General features: G+C 47.0%; 1 protein-coding gene across 2 annotated transcripts in view; it reads left to right on the top strand.

The window, feature by feature from the left end:
• Positions 1 to 16,385, top strand: part of LOC140429753 (SH2 domain-containing adapter protein B-like) — a 199,460-nt gene that overhangs the window by 149,329 nt on the left and 33,746 nt on the right. The window contains exon 5 of one of the 2 annotated variants that reach the window (XM_072517125.1): positions 12,287 to 12,406. In XM_072517125.1, coding sequence (XP_072373226.1) covers positions 12,287 to 12,406 — 120 coding nt within the window. Of the gene's footprint in view, positions 1 to 1,811; positions 1,939 to 12,286; positions 12,407 to 16,385 lie in introns of those variants that run through there. The other variant, XM_072517126.1, reaches the window with a different exon arrangement.

Raw genomic sequence — 16,385 nt, 5'->3', positions numbered from 1 at the left:
AACAGAGCAAGGCAGTACATGCGACTGAGTTCAGTGTAATACAGCCCCAGCACACTCCTGTCACCTAAATATTCGGGTCCGTACTCCATTGCAGACAAGTAAGCCCCTCCGTGTACAAAATAAAGTTCCCCAACGGAAAGACTGCGTGGTTCCATCTTAACCAGCCAATGGCATATGGACCACAGTCGAATCACTCACACTACATCATGCTCGATGCAGCAGACCATGTCCAGCCCAGCCACGGACTCGACCCCGACGCCACCCCGAACTATACATTCCGCCCCGGAACGCCCACAGACTGCAGCGGCAGCCACTGTGACACAGACAATAGCCACAGCACACCACCCTACAGGGAGACCTGATAGAGGTCTACAAAATTGAGGGGCATAGACAGAGTGGATAGTCAGAAGCTTTTCCCCAGGGTAGAGGGGTCAATTACTAGGGGGCATAGGTTTAAGGTGAGAGGGCAAGGTTTAGAGTAGATGTACGAGGCAAGTTTTTTACGCAGAGGGTAGTGGGTGCCTGGAACTCGCTACCGGAGATAGTGACATTTAAGGGGCATCTTGACAAATACATGAATAGGATGGGAATAGAGGGATACGGACCCAGGAAGTGTAGAAGATTGTAGTTTAGTCGGGCAGCATGGTCGGCACGGGCTTGGAGGGCCGAAGGGCCTGTTCCTGTGCTGTACATTTCTTTGTTCTTTGTTCTATTATCTCCATACATCAGGCCCCACACCCAGCGCATCTGAGCATGATGCGAGTGATCCCTTCACAATCACTTTCCTAAACAAACCCCACCACTGACCACCGACCTACAATGACGACCCCGATTCCGTCCCCACAGAACTAGAACACCACCTTTTGGCACGGCGACAACTCATACAGGCTCGTCCGGAACGACGAGATGGACCCCAAATCGCACCATGCAGCCCTATCCGCCCTTATACATTCGAGAGTTTGGCATCCGGGAGGAGATGACTACTTTGAGTCTGACTCCCAAAACGAGAAGCCCTTTGCGACCCTGTTCGCAACCGATAACTGAGGTGTCCAGATAATGTTTTAAAAAGGAACAGCTTGGGAGAAAACGGTGTCCTTTCTGATGGAACCTGCAGCATGTTTAATGTTGTTTATAGTGGTATTGTTAAATGTCGTTTGTAAGATCGGAATTTATTTTTCCACTGCCCCATGCCTTATTTTTAGGCCAAAACCTCTGAGAACTTGCCCGCACGCTCAGCGGCAGAAACCACTAAGAGCTTGCCAAACCCCCGTTCATAACTGCCCTTCTGGTTCAAAGGTAGAACCTTTGCGGCAACCCCCCACGATGACTACATTTCTTGCCCGTTCTTATCAGTTTCTCAGGCAGTGCAGAAACGGAATTGGGACCCGCCCTGCCTGAGGACCCCCTTCTGGTCAGCTACGCTCGGGTAGAGCACACGCGGAATTGGTTGCCGTCCTACCCGGGGATTCCATCCAAATCTTACATGTCGCAGCCCATACGCACCTCATTTCGGCAATTTTCATTCAAAAAGTTTTGTTTTGTTTTCAGGCGACCCTTAGGTTGCCAACCCTATTCTATTTACATCCTCAAACATTTGGATGGTAAATCGCACAGCCTGTGAGACGACTCGCACTGTTTCAGTATTCTTAAGTGTGTCTTGTCCTGAATATTCGGTTTAAAATTTTTTTTTTAAATGAGGGAGTCACACATGGTGACAAATTGTAAAGGGAGAATTGGCACAAAAGGACAGACATACTAACAGACGAGATATTAAACCAAGATAGTAACAGACACTATGCTTGATCCCACAGAACCCCAGAAGCTCCAGGAAAAGAGACAAAACAAAGAGAAGAGAAAGAAGAAGAACCATGAGGACATCCTCCGTGTTGCTCATCACCCTAATGAACATTTGGTTGCCCGCGAACGCGAACCCCCTGACCCCAACCCCCCCCCCCCCAGCCGTTAATGATTCACTTCCCCATAGTACCCAGAGCCCAGTCACAAGCGACACCACACCATCTTGGTGTGACAGGTTTAGGTACTCCCTGTCCTACTTAATAGAATCCCTACTAGTATTGGCGATACTCTGCTGCATCGTGCAGACTATTCGTCTGAGGAAATGGCGAAGGAGAGCCTACCGCGCTCGCACCCCGGTATACAGAATAAAATCCCCTATTTTCGGTTATGATCAGATCCCCGAACCCGCGATCCAGAATAAAGAACATTTGTTTGCGTTCTTTTTGTGAATAAATAAAGCCATTGTACAATCCTGAGCTTGACTGCCAAGCGAGGAAAAATGTGAATAATGCTGCTATGATTTTGTTTGTATCATTAAGGAAGTTAGTATGATTGAATGTTTGAGTGAGTGTATTTTAGCGAGGACAGTTAGAGGTACCGTTTTTCTTATTTTGTAATGCATGTCCCTGGTTTGACATAGTGCCACTTAGAATGTTAGTTAAAATTTTCTTACATAGTTCTGGTCAGTGTAGAGGCCATAGAAGAGTGCTCGCCGGGTCAGGGAATGAAGATAACGCAATTATGTGATCCTTCACGCTTCGCGTTAGGATCACAAGGAGGGAGTGTAGCCACCTGAGTTGGCCACTTCCTGACTTAAAATGGAGAACCGCAAAGGCTGAAGGGAAATTCAGCCAACACAGGCAAAAACTAGCAGGCGCAAGTTTACTGTGTAATAGACTCTGCAGAAACCCAGACAGCATTGATACAAGCAGCCATCAGCATAGTAATGTAGCAGCCATCTACATAGTAATGAGCGATCCCCGGGAACAATCGAAACATTTTGAGGAAAACCAGGCCAAGCCAGACTCCTCGGCGCCAGCAGGAGCAAACACAAAGAGGTTAACGGACACTTAAAGACCGCCCAACGATCAGGGAACAGCTCCAGTATTGGAGAAATCGAACCAAGCGATTGGAACAAAGTCCAATCACTTGAAACCAAGTTCGGGGTCCGCCCCAAAGGGCGGGAAGCCCCTGGGGACTATAAAGTGAAGCCCCCAAGTTCGAATCATCCTTCTTGACAGGGTCACTCAGCAACGCAAAGCAACCCCTGAGAGTGAACTGTCCAGCGGCCTCCAAGAAAGTAAGTCTCAAGTCAACGCTCGCTACGCGATAGGCGCTCCTAGCTACCAGTCCGTACCAGCTTTTGAATCCCGCAGACTCAGAACCCGAACGAAAGGCCATTTGTTCCCCTGACCTGGTGGGCAAGTCCGAAGCTAAGTATAGGCCTGTTAGTTATAGAAATAGCCTAGAAAGTAGAGTTTATGCAAGAGTAGTGATTTACTGTGTATAATAAATGTGTATTGATTTGAATCTTACTAATTGGTGTGTTGAGTTATTGGTCATTACTTGAACTTGAACCTCGTGGTGGTATCATAAAGATACCTGGCAACTCTAGAGCAATGGTTATGAAACAGAGCCAATTGAACCAACCAAAAGTTATCAACAGGACTCAGTGTTCTTCAACCTCAAAGGTTGGACCTCGTCCTGTAAGTAATGATAAATTTGTTCACCTTTAACGGTTGCTGAAGCCCTGGTGTCTACTTCCATCTTTAAAGCGCATCCTTGACAAATAGTATTACAGTTATTGCAGCAACTCTACCAACATGGTTCAACATCAACACATCGTGATCAGTTGACTGATATTCCCCCATACTGTAATCCGCTGCCAATTTGTTTTTGCCCCCTTCCTGGGCCGGGCAGGCTCTGTTTGTCTCTGAATCCATGCCTCAAGTGACCTCTTTTACCGTATCGGAAACACTTGGCCTCTAGGATCCTGCACATGTCTGGGGTGTGACTACTCCACAATGAAAACACTCATTAAAATTTGTTGTCCAATCAAGGTGCCGACTCTAGCCCCAGTTCCCTCCATGGGTGAACCTTCCCCTGTCTTAATTGCAAGCTTTGTTCCTGGTGCTACTACTTGTGGCCCCTTGCTGCAGTTGGTGAATCTTGTCCCCAGGTACGTTTTGCAAGTCCTGGGCACATTTCTTGGCCCCTTCCATGGATAAATTATTTCCATTGCCCTTTTTAAGTCCAGCTCTGATTCTGCCAGAAATTATTTCTGAATAGCCACTTGTTCACCCCACACACCAGCCTGTTGCATAACACGTCATTCAGATACATCCCAAAATCACAATATTCCACTAACTTCCTCAAGCTGGTCATAAAAACTGCAAATGGTTCTCCTGTAGCCCTCCTGAACTTATACCGCTGAAGGATGACAGAGCATTTTGAGTGATAATGGCCTTTAATTCCAAAAGATCATTAAATAATTTAGACTCGGGGCCTCAGGGGAGGTCAAGCGAGTTATTAAACTGGACATCTGGGTGTCACAGGCCGTGAGCAAAATAATTATTTGCCTTTTGTCCCCTTCTATGCTGTTTTCTCTGAAAAATGAACGTATACGCTCCACAATTGCACACAATCTGCATTGAAAGACTCAAGCTTACAAAAAGTGGCATAATGATGCTCCTCCTGCTGTGCACTGGAAATAACTAGGAACCTGACCTGGAAACCTTACCGTGCTTATCCTGCAATCGGGTCCCTTTTTATAAAAATGTTTTTATTGGTTTCCACATTTTATGTTGCGCATTTCAGTTTGTAAGTTAAATTACAAGTCCCCCCACCCCCTCCGCCCTGCTCTCCTGGTTACTGGCTAGGTCTTGAAAAAAGTTGGTGAATGACTTCTACGAACTGTGGAAGCCTTCTGACCCTCGGATGGCAAATTTTGTCTTCTCCAGTTGGAGGAATTCCGACAGGTCGGACAGCCAGTTGGGTGGTGCTGCCGATACACCAGTCGAGCAGGATTCTCTGGCAAACGATTATGGAGGCAAAGGCTAGGGTGTTGGCCCCCTACCCATAAAGAGTTCTAGCTGCTGTGAGACCCCAAAGACTGCCACTTTTCGACATGGCTCCACCCTCACCCCGAGAAGGCTCTAAACCTCTTCAGGAGCTTCATGATCCCTTCCATGCTGGCCTGGGGGTATGGAACATAGAACATGCAGTGCAGAAGGAGGCCTTTCGGCCCATCGAGTCTGAACCGACCCACTTAAACCCTCACTTCCACCCTATCCGCATAACCCAATAACCCCAATAATCCAGAAGGATGTGGAGGCTTTAGAGAGGGTGCAGAAGAGATTTACCAGGATGTTGCCTGGTATGGAGGGCATTAGCTATGAGGAGAAGTTGAATAAACTTGGTTTGTTCTCACTGGAACGAAGTAGGTTGAGGAGTGACCTGATCGAGGTCTACAAAGTTATGAGGAGCATAGATAGAGTGGATAGTCAGAGACTTTTTCCCAGGGTAGATGAGTCAATTACTAGGGGGCATAGGTTTAAGATGCGAGGAGCAAGTTTTAGAGGAGATGTACGAGGCAAGTTTTTTTACACCGAGGGTAGTGGGTGCCTGGAACCTGCTGCCGGAGGAGGTGGTGGAAGCAGGGCCGATAATGATGTTTAAGGGGCATCTTGACAAATACATGAATAGGATGGGAATAGAGGGATACGGACCCCGGAAGTGTAGAAGATTTTAGTTTAGATGGGCAGCATGGTCGGTGCAGGCTTGGAGGGCTGAAGGGCCTGTTCCCGTGCTGTAATTTTCTTTGTACAATCCCTCCTAACCTTTTTGGACACTAAGGGCAATTTAGCATAGCCAATCCACCTAACCACATCTTTGGAGTGTGGGAGCAAATCGGGGCACCTGGAGGAAACCCACGCAGACACTGGGAGAACGTGCAGACTCTGCTCAGTAAGTGACACAGTGGGGAATCTAATCGGGTGCTGTGAAGCCACAGTGCTAGCCACTTGTACTACCATACTGTAGGAGCAGATCATCCACGAAGAGTGAAAACCTTATGTTCTCTGTCTCCCTTCTGGAGACCCCGGCGGGGACCCCTGTCTCATGCCTCTAAGCTGGAAGTACTTGGAGCTGGTGGCATTAGTCCGTACGCTCGCCATGGGAGTGCTGTACAGGTGTTTCACCCAAGAGGTGAACCCTGACCCAAGCCCAAACTGCTCCAGTACCTCTATGGTGCTTTCACTCAACTCTGTCAAAGGCCTTTTCTGCGTCCAGGGAGATGATTACTTCTGGTGTTCTCTTCCCGGATGGGGTCACTATCTCATTCAGCAGGCGCCTGATGCTTGATGTTAGCTGCCAAGCTCATTTGGTCCTCGTGACCATCTCTGGGACGCAGCTCTCCACCACTTAGCTAGGGTTTTTGCCAGGATTTCTACATCTTCATTGAGTAGCGAGATAGGCCTGTAGGACCCGTACTCAGTCAGGTTTTTGTCCTTTTTAGGTATCAGCGATATTGAGGCTGATGCTAGTGCGGATGCCAGGAGGCCCGTTACCAGCGAGTCTGCGAACATCTCCCACAAGTGCGGGGCCAGTGCTGTCGCAGATTCTTTTATAGAAGTCCGCTGAGAATCCATCTGGCCCCGGTGCCTCCCATGACCAATGATGCTTCCAGGTCCCATCTCCTGTCTTCCCCCACGACCGACATGTCCAGTCCATGGAGGAACTGCTTCATCCCAGAGTCTCCCTCTGGGGGCTCGAATGTGTACAGCCTCACTTGAAGGCCTCGTTGACTTTTACAGCTGGGCGACAAGCCTGCGGTTATTGCCCCTAACCTCAGCTGTTCCCATGTGGCGGCCTGCTTTCTCAGCGGGTGGGCGAACAGGTGGCTGGCTTTGTCTCTGTTCGTAAAAGGTCCCCTGTGTTTGATGGAGCTGGTGCACTACTTTCCTCGTGGAGAGCAAGTCAAAGTCCATTTGTAGCTTCTTCTGCTCTGCCAGTAGCTCTACGGTCGGGGCTGCAGAATACTGCCAGTCCACCTCCAGTCTGAAGTCAACCACGTTTTGCCTAGCCGCTTTCCCCTTCCTATCTCTGCATGCTTTGTAAACAATAAATTCTCCCCTTCTTACTGGCTTCATCACATTCCAGAGCGTGGCAGGCAAGACCTCCCCTTTCTGGTTGTTGGTAATATAGCCGTCTATGGCCTGTGACATCCTTTCGCATAATACCTTGTTGGCATGGACGGCCGTGTTTATCCTCCATGGTGGGTGTTGGGCCCAGCCCATCTCCAACCTCACATAACAGAATCACAGAATACTACAGGGCAGAAGAGGCCCTTTGGCCCATAGAGTCTGCACCAACGTGTGAAAATCGCACTTGCCAGCAGGTGGCCCATAGCCTTGAATGTCTGGCTGCCAAGTACTCATCCAGGTTCTTTGTAAAGGTTGTGAGACCTCCTTGCATGGTATGGAGGGCGTTAGCTATGAGGAGAGGTTGAATAAACTTGGTTTGTTCTCACTGGAACGAAGAAGGTTGAGGGGTGACCTGATAGAGGTCTACAAAATTATGAGAGGCATAGACAGTGGATAGAGACTTTTTCCCAGGGTAGAGGGGTCAATTACTAGGGGGCATAGGTTTCAGGTGCCAGCGGAAGGGTTTAAAGGAGATGTGCGAGGCAAGTTTTTTTTTTACACAGAGTGTAGTGGGAGCCTGGAATTCGCTGCCGGAGGAGGTGGTGGCAGCAGGGACGATAGTGACGTTTAAGGGGCACCTTGACAAATACTTGAATATGATGGGAATAGAGAGATATGGACCCCGGAAATGTAGAAGATTTTAGTTTAGATGGGCAGCATGGTCGGCGCTGGCTTGGAGGGCTGAAAGGCCTGTTCCTGTGTTGTACTTTTCTTTGTTCTTTGTTTATCCCACCACGACCACCCTCCCAGGCAGTGCATTCCAGACCGTTTCCGCTCTCTGGGTAAAAACGTCCTCATGCCCCCGAAACCTTCCACCCCTCACTTTGAACATGTTCCCTCGTAACTAACCCTTCATCTAAGGGGAACAGTTGCTCCTTATCCACCTTGTCCATGCCCCTCATAATCTTGTACACCCCAATCAGGTCAACCCTCAGTCTTCTCTGCTCCAGAGAAAACAAGCCTGTCCAGCCTCTCTTTATAACTTAAATGTCCCACCCCAGGCAACATTCTGGTGAATCTTTTCTGCACCCCCTCCAGTGCAATTGCATCCTTCCTATAATGTGGCAACCAGCATTGCACACAGTACTCCAGCTGTGGCCTCACCAAAGTTCTATACAGCCCCATCATGATCTCTCTGCTTTTGTAATCTATGCCCTGATTGATAAAAGCGAGTGTCCCATATGCCTTTATCACCATCCTATTAACCTGCCCTTCTGCCTTCAGAGACCTAGGGGCAAACATGCCAAAGTCCCTTTGTTCTTCGGAACTTCCCAATGTCAGACCTTTCATAGTATATATACTTCCAAAGTGTATCACCTCACTTTTCAGCGTTAAATTCTATCTGCTAATTAGCCGCCCATTTGACCATCCCGTCTATATCTTCCTGTAACCCAAGACACTCAACCTCACTGTTAATCACCCTTCCAATTTTTGTGTCATCCGCAAACCTACTGATCTTAGCCCCACAGAGTCATCTGTGTAATTTATATAAATGACAAACAATAGGGGGCCCAGCACGGATCCCTGTGGTACAGCTGTCTGTCATCACCCGCTGTCTCCTATCGCTAAGCTAATTATGAAACCACTTTGTCAAATCACCCTGTGTTCCATGTGCATTATTCTTCTTAATAAGCCTCTCACGTGGGACCTTGTCAAAGGCTTTGCTGAAATCCATGAAAACTACATCAACTGCACTACCCTCATCTACACACCTGGTTACATGCTCAAAAATTTCAATTCAATTTGTTAGGCATGACCTCCCTCTGACAAAGCCATGCTGACTATCTAATCTTGCCTCTCCAAATGGAGATAGATTCTCTCCTTCAGAATCTTCTCCAGTAGTTTACCAACCACTGACGTGAGAATCACTGGTCTGCAGTTGCCTGGCTTCTCGCTGCAACCTTTCTTAAATAGTGGGACCACATTAGCTGCTCTCCAGTTCTCTGGCCAGAGAGGAATTAAAAATTTGGGTCAGAGCCCCGGCAATCTCCACCCTCGCCTCCCACAGCAGCCTGGTACATAATTCATCCAGACCTGGAGACTTGTCCACTTTTAAGCCCGCCGATACCTCCAGTACCTTGTCACTCTCTATAACAGTTTCCTGAAGAACCTCACAATCTCTCTCCCAGAGTTCCATAACTACCTCCTCATTCTCTTGGGTGAAGACAGATGTGAAATATTTGTTCAACACCCTATCAATGTAGGGTGTTGAACACCCATCGATTCCCCCTTGGTCCTTTTCCTGGTTATCCTCTTCCCTTTGATATACTTATAGATTACCTTGGGATTTTCCCTACTTTTACCAGCCAGAGCTTTCATATATCCCCTCTTTGTTCTTCGTCCTGCACTTTTTGTACTCCACTAATGCCTCTGCAGAGTTTATCCCCTTATACTTGTTGAAAGCCTCGCTTTTCCTTCTCATTGTATCCTGAATGTCTCTGGTCATCAATGGTTCTCTTGGTTTGTTACACCTTCTTATTACCCTAGAGGGAACATGTAGGGCCTGTACCCCCCCCCCCCCCCCTCCCCACCATTTCATCTTTGAATGTTCCCCCCATTGCTCTTCTGTAGGTTTCCCCACAAGTAACTCTTTCCAGTCTACCTTGGCCAGGTATTATTTTGTTAAAATCTCTTTCCCCAATCCAAAACCTTTTTTTTGCAACTTGTCTATTTCTTTGTCCATAACAAATTTAAATTGAACCATGTTGTGGTCGCTATCACTAAAATGCTCCCCCACCAACACATCAACCAACTGTCTGGCTTCATTTCCCAGAATTAGGTTCAGCACTGCACCATCCCTTGTTGGATACTCTACATATTGAGCTAAAAGGTTCTCCTGTATACATAATAATAATCACTCATTGCCACATGTAGGCTTCAATGAAGTTACTGTGAAAAGCCCCTAGTCGCCACATTCCGGCGCCTGTTCGGGGAGGCCGGTACGGGAATTGAACCCACGCTGTTGCCTTGTTCTGCATTACAAGCCAGCTGTTTAGCCCAGTGTGCTAAACCAGCCCCTCTGTGCTAAACCAGCCCCTCATTCCAAGAACTCCACTCCATCAAAGCCTTAACATGATGGCTATCCCAATTAATTTTGGGAAAGTTAAAATCACCGAATATAATTACGCTCTTATTATTTTTATACCCCTCTGCGAATTGCACACACATGTGCTCCTCAATTTCCCGCTGACTGTCTGGGGGTCTATAATAAACACCTAAGCAACGTAGCTGTCCTTTTTTATTCCTAACCTCTACCCACAAAGCTTCATTTGATGCCCCCGTCAAGATATCATATCTCCTTACTGCAGTAACTGCCTCCTTAATTAATATTAATGCAATGCCTCCTCCTCCTCTGTCTTGCCACTTGCCCCCACCACTTTTTTTAAAATTTAGAGTACCCAATTCTTTGTTTTCAGATTAAGGGGCAATTTAGCGTGGCCAATCTACCTAGCCTGCACATCCCACACACACGTGGGAAGAATGTATAAACTGCACACAGACAGTGATCCGGAGCCGAGATCGAATACTGGTTTCAGCACCGTGAGGCACCAGTGCTACCCATTGCACCACCGTGCCGTCCTGCTACTGCCACTTTAACCATGGCTATCATCTCTATCTTGATGGATTCCTTGAGCTACTGGAGTTCCTGTGTTAGGGACTCCCTCCATTCATCTATTGGGGTGAGGTGGTCCCGCTTTGGTCTAGTAGTCCATCCCGTTCAGGTGCGGCTGGGACCTTGCCATCCCATGTGTTTGCAATCCCCTCGGTCCTTCTCTCCAAGTTTTTGCTGCCTTTGCCATCTTTTTGGCTCATGGAGTTGCTGCCACATGGCATGTCATGTCTTTGTGGTGTAAGAGGAGGTGAAGGGTGTTTCTCTCGGTTTTAGAGGGCTATTCAGGTTTAAAACACCTAAATTAGAGTGTCCAGGAGGAGAGCCACCTTTCGTGCGTCCGCTCAGTACATCCCTGTTACCGGAAGTCCAATCGGGTACTTCTACCTCATCGCCAATATAGTCACAGGAACTCTAGGCAACCATCAGTGGATAGCAGCACCAGACAGTTTATTAAGACCCAAAAGCTATTGACAAAAAGTATACAGGAACATTACAATACCAATTAGCGACTCTAACTATTCTCCCAGACTAGACCTGTTCTTCAGGTTTTAAAGGCCCCAGCCTGCTGGAATCAAGCATGCTTTTCCCCGATTGGTCAGTGTATCACGTGGTCTCCAAGGTTTGCCAAGGCCTCAGTCGGCAGGGTTACGTGACCCTCAAAATTTGCCCAAAGGTTGCATTCTATAATATGTAAGGAAGTAGCTAGAGAGGTGGTGGATGCACTGGTAGTAAAATCTTCCAACAATCCTTAAATTCTCGAAAAGTCCCAGAGCATTGGAAAACTGCCAGTGTAATACCCTCCTCAAAAAGAGATGGAGGTAAAAACAGGTAACTGTAGGCCAGTTAGATTAACATCTGTCATTGGGAAAACATTCAAGTCCATTATGAAGGGTGTAATAGCAAAGTATTTGGAAATACATAATATAATCAAGCAGAGTCAGCACGGCTTCATGAAGGGGAAATCATGCCTGATTTAATATACTTTGATTTCCAAAAGTCATTTGGTAATATGTTAATATGGATAGAGGATTGGCTAGAGGAGGGAAATTATTAGGATGGCAACCTGTAACTATTGGAGTGCCACAGGGATCAGTGCTGGGGCCGCAATTATTTACAGTAAATTAGTGTACTATTCCCAAGTTTGCTGATGACACAAAAATAAGTGGGAAAGCAAGTGGTGAGGATGATATAAAGAGTCGATGGTGGGACTCAGCACGGTAGCCTTGTGGATAGCACAATTGCTTCACAGCTCCAGGGTCTCAGGTTCGATTCCCGGCTTGGGTCACTGTCTGTGCGGAGTCTGCACATCCTCACCGTGTGTGCGTGGGTTTCCTCCGGGTGCTCCGGTTTCCTCCCACAGTCCAAAGATGTGCAGGTTAGGTGGATTGGCCATGGTAAATTGCCCTTAGTGTCCAAAATTGCCCTTAGTGTTGGGTGGGGTTACTGGGTTATGGGGATGGGGTGGCGGTGTTGACCTTTCCAAGAGCCGGTGCAGACTCGATGGGCCGAATGGCCTCCTTCTGCGCTGTAAATTCTATGATAGTCTATGATATAGACAGGTTAAGTGAGTGGAAAAAAAACTTGGCATATAGAATATCACAATTAGGAGAATGTGAACACCTTAAACCAAGGGTTGCGCTTTGACAGTAACTCTGCACATTTTCTCTCATAGATGGTATCATGGGGCCATTGGCAGAACAGATGCAGAAAATCTTCTACGGCTGTGTAAAGAGTGCAGCTATCTCATCCGAAACAGTCAAAGCAACAAGAATGATTACTCTCTTTCACTGAAGTAAGTGCCAAAAAATTGACTGTAATTGCAGATCAGGTTAGACACAGGTACAAATGACTGTGATATGGCCTGCTTAACCAAAATCTGGAATCGGACCAAAATTGGGGTCGGTCTGGATTTATAACAGATTGGGAGCTCTTTGGTTTTTGAATTCATCAACGGACACAAGTGCTAGTAATTGCTAAAGTTAAGGCTAACCCGATTTAACAGTGAATTTTATTGTACTTATTGATGCTTTGTCAAAGCTACAACTTTTTTGGAGATGGGTAATCTCTCCATGTCTGATTTGTACCAATTAACCAATGTTAATAATATCAGCAAATAAATTGTGATTAAAAGGAGAGAGCAGATATAATTCAAATAATAGCACAGCATCTACATTGGAAGAGGAAAAGATTAACCCAAGTAGTATGCAGCTTGAGTTGGTTAGAATCATAGAATCCCGATAGTGCAAAAGGAGGCCATTTGGCACATCAAGTCTGCACTGACTCTCCGAAAGCCTACCTAGGCCAATCCTATCCCCTTAATCCCTTAACCTTTTGGACACCAGGGATACGTTTAGCATGGCTAATTCACCTAACCTGCACATCTTTGGACAGTGGGAGGAAACTGGTGCACCCAGAAGTACCCATGCAGACACGGAAAATTTGCAAACTCCATACAGTCACCCAAGATCAGAATTTAACCTGGGTCCCTAGCTCTGTGAGGCAGCAGTGCTAACCACTGAGCCACCGTGCAATTTGTTCAAATTCAATTGCAAATAAAGCAGCTTGAGATAGAAATGGGAGAGAAAAACAAACATTCAAACTTTAAACCGAGGAAATTGATCAAAAGACATGGAAAATGGAAATGTAGACCTTCAAACTAAGCCGCAGAGAGCGATGTTAGCAAGGGAGGAAAGAGAAAAGTAAGTAGAGAAATAATATCTTTGGTAACAGGGTGAAATAGATATTATAATAGTTGGGTGATGTAGCAAGTTCCACTTCGAGCTTTGATATAGCTAATAATCTTTGCCTGGTGTAGGAGGGAGGGTTTCCATTATCTGGACCACTGGGAGCTCTTCCGGGGCAGATGTGACCTGTATAAGAAGGACGGGTTGCATCTAAACCGGAGAGGCATAAATATCCTGGCCGCGAGGTTTGCTAGTGTCACACGGGAGGGTTTAAACTAGTATGGCAGGGGGGTGGGCACGGGAGCAATAGGTCAGAAGGTGAGAGCATTGAGGGAGAACTAGGGAATAGGGACAGTGTGGCTCTGAGGCAGAGCAGACTGGGAGAAGTTGCTGAACACAGCGGGTCTGGTGGCCTGAAGTGCATATGTTTTAATGCAAGGAGCATTACGGCTAAGGCAGATGAACTTAGAGCTTGGATTAGTACTTGGAACTATGATGTTGTGGCCATTACAGAGATCTGGTTGAGGGAAGGGCAGGATTGGCAGCTAAACGTTCCAGGATTTAGATGTTTCAGGCGGGATAGAGGGGGATGTAAAAGGGGAGGTGGAGTTGCGCTACTTGTTCGGGAGAATATCACAGCTGTACTGCGAGAGGACACCTCAGAGGGCAGTGAGGCTATATGGGTAGAGATCAGGAATAAGAAGGGTGCAGTCACAATGTTGGGGGTATACTACAGGCCTCCCAACAGCCAGCGGGAGATAGAGGAGTAGATAGGTAGACAGATTTTGGAAAAGAGTAAAAACAACAGGGTTGTGGTGATGGGAGACTTCAACTTCCCCAATATTGACTGGGACTCACTTAGTGCCAGGGGCTTAGACGGGGCGGAGTTTGTAAGGAGCATCCAGGAGGGCTTCTTAAAACAATATGTAGACAGTCCAACTGGGGAAGGGGCGGTACTGGACCTGGTATTGGGGAATGAGCCTGGCCAGGTGGTAGATGTTTCAGTAGGGGAGCATTTCGGTAACAGTGACCACAATTCAGTAAGTTTTAAAGCACTGGTGGACAAGGATAAGAGTGGTCCGAGGATGAATGTGCTAAATTGGGGGAAGGCTAATTATAACAATATTAGGCGGGAACTGAAGAACATAAATTGGGGGCGGATGTTTGAGGGCAAATCAACATCTGACATGTGGGAGGCTTTCAAGTGGCAGTTGAAAGGAATACAGGACCGCCATGTTCCTGTGAGGAAGAAAGATAAATACGGCAATTTTCGGGAACCTTGGATGACGAGTGATATTGTAGGCCTCGTCAAAAAGAAAAAGGAGGCATTTGTCAGGGCTAAAAGGCTGGGAACAGACGAAGCCTGCGTGGAATATAAGGAAAGTAGGAAGGAACTTAAGCAAGGAGTCAGGAGGGCTAGAAGGGGTCACGAAAAGTCATTGGCAAATAGGGTTAAGGAAAATCCCAAGGCTTTTTACACGTACATAAAAAGCAAGAGAGTAGCCAGGGAAAGGGTTGGCCCACTGAAGGATAGGCAAGGGAATCTATGTGTGGAGCTAGAGGAAATGGGCGAGGTACTAAATGAATACTTTGCATCAGTATTCACCAAAGAGAAGGAATTGGTAGATGTTGAGTCTGGAGAAGGGGGTGTAGATAGCCTGGGTCACATTGTGATCCAAAAAGGCGAGGTGTTGGGTGTCTTAAAAAATATTAAGGTAGATAAGCCCCCAGGGCCTGATGGGATCTACCCCAGAATACTGAAGGAGGCTGGAGAGGAAATTGCTGAGGCCTTGACAGAAATCTTTGGATCCTCGCTGTCTTCAGGGGATGTCCCAGAGGACTGGAGAATAGCCAATGTTGTTCCTTTGTTTAAGAAGGGTAGCAAGGATAATCCCGGGAACTACAGGCCGGTGAGCCTTACTTCAGTGGTAGGGAAATTATTGGAGAGAATTCTTCGAGACAGGATCTACTCCCATTTGGAAGCAAATGGACGTATTAGTGAGAGGCAGCACGGTTTTGTGAAGGGGAGGTCGTGTCTCACTAACTTGATCGAGTTTTTCGAGGAGGTCACTAAGATGATTGATGCAGGTAGGGCAGTAGATGTTGTCTATATGGACTTCAGTAAGGCCTTTGACAAGGTCCCTCATGGTAGACTAGTACAAAAGGTGAAGTCACACGGGATCAGGGGTGAGCTGGCAAGGTGGATACAGAACTGGCTAGGCCATAGAAGGCAGAGAGTAGCAATAGAGGGATGCTTTTCTAATTGGAGGGCTGTGACCAGTGGTGTTCCACAGGGATCAGTGCTGGGACGTTTGCTCTTTGTAGTATATATAAATGATTTGGAGGAAAATGTAACTGGTCTGATTAGTAAGTTTGCAGACGACACAAAGGTTGGTGGAATTGCGGATAGCGATGAGGACTGTCGGAGGATACAGCAGGATTTAGATTGTCTGGCGACTTGGGCGGAGAGATGGCAGATGGAGTTTAATCCGGACAAATGTGAGGTAATGCATTTTGGAAGGTCTAATGCAGGTAGGGAATATACAGTGAATGGTAGAACCCTCAAGAGTATTTAAAGTCAAAGAGAGCTAGGAGTACAGGTCCACAGGTCATTGAAAGGGGCAACACAGGTGGAGAAGGTAGTCAAGAAGGCATACGGCATGCTTGCCTTCATTGGCCGGGGCATTGAGTATAAGAATTGGCAAGTCATGTTGCAGCTATATAGAACCTTAGTTAGGCCACACTTGGAGTATAGTGTTCAATTCTGGTCGCCACACTACCAGAAGAATGTGGAGGCTTTAGAGAGGGTGCAGAAGAGATTTACCAGAATGTTGCCTGGTATGGAGGGCATTAGCTATGAGGAGCGATTGAATAAACTCGGTTTGTTCTCACTGGAACGAAGGAGGTTGAGGGGAGACCTGATAGAGGTATATAAAATTATGAGGGGCATAGACAGAGTGGATAGTCAGAGGCTTTTCCCCAGGGTAGAGGGGTCAATTACTAGGGGGCATAGGTTTAAGGTGAGAGGGGCAAGGTTTAGAGTAGATGTACGAGGCAAGTTTTTTACGCAGAGGGTAGTGGGTGCCT

This window comes from Scyliorhinus torazame, chromosome 9 (assembly GCF_047496885.1).
Source record: "Scyliorhinus torazame isolate Kashiwa2021f chromosome 9, sScyTor2.1, whole genome shotgun sequence".
Classification (NCBI taxonomy): Eukaryota; Metazoa; Chordata; class Chondrichthyes; order Carcharhiniformes; family Scyliorhinidae; genus Scyliorhinus; species Scyliorhinus torazame.
Note: the sequence above shows the minus strand (reverse complement) of the source record. Positions and strands in the feature narration are given on the sequence as shown.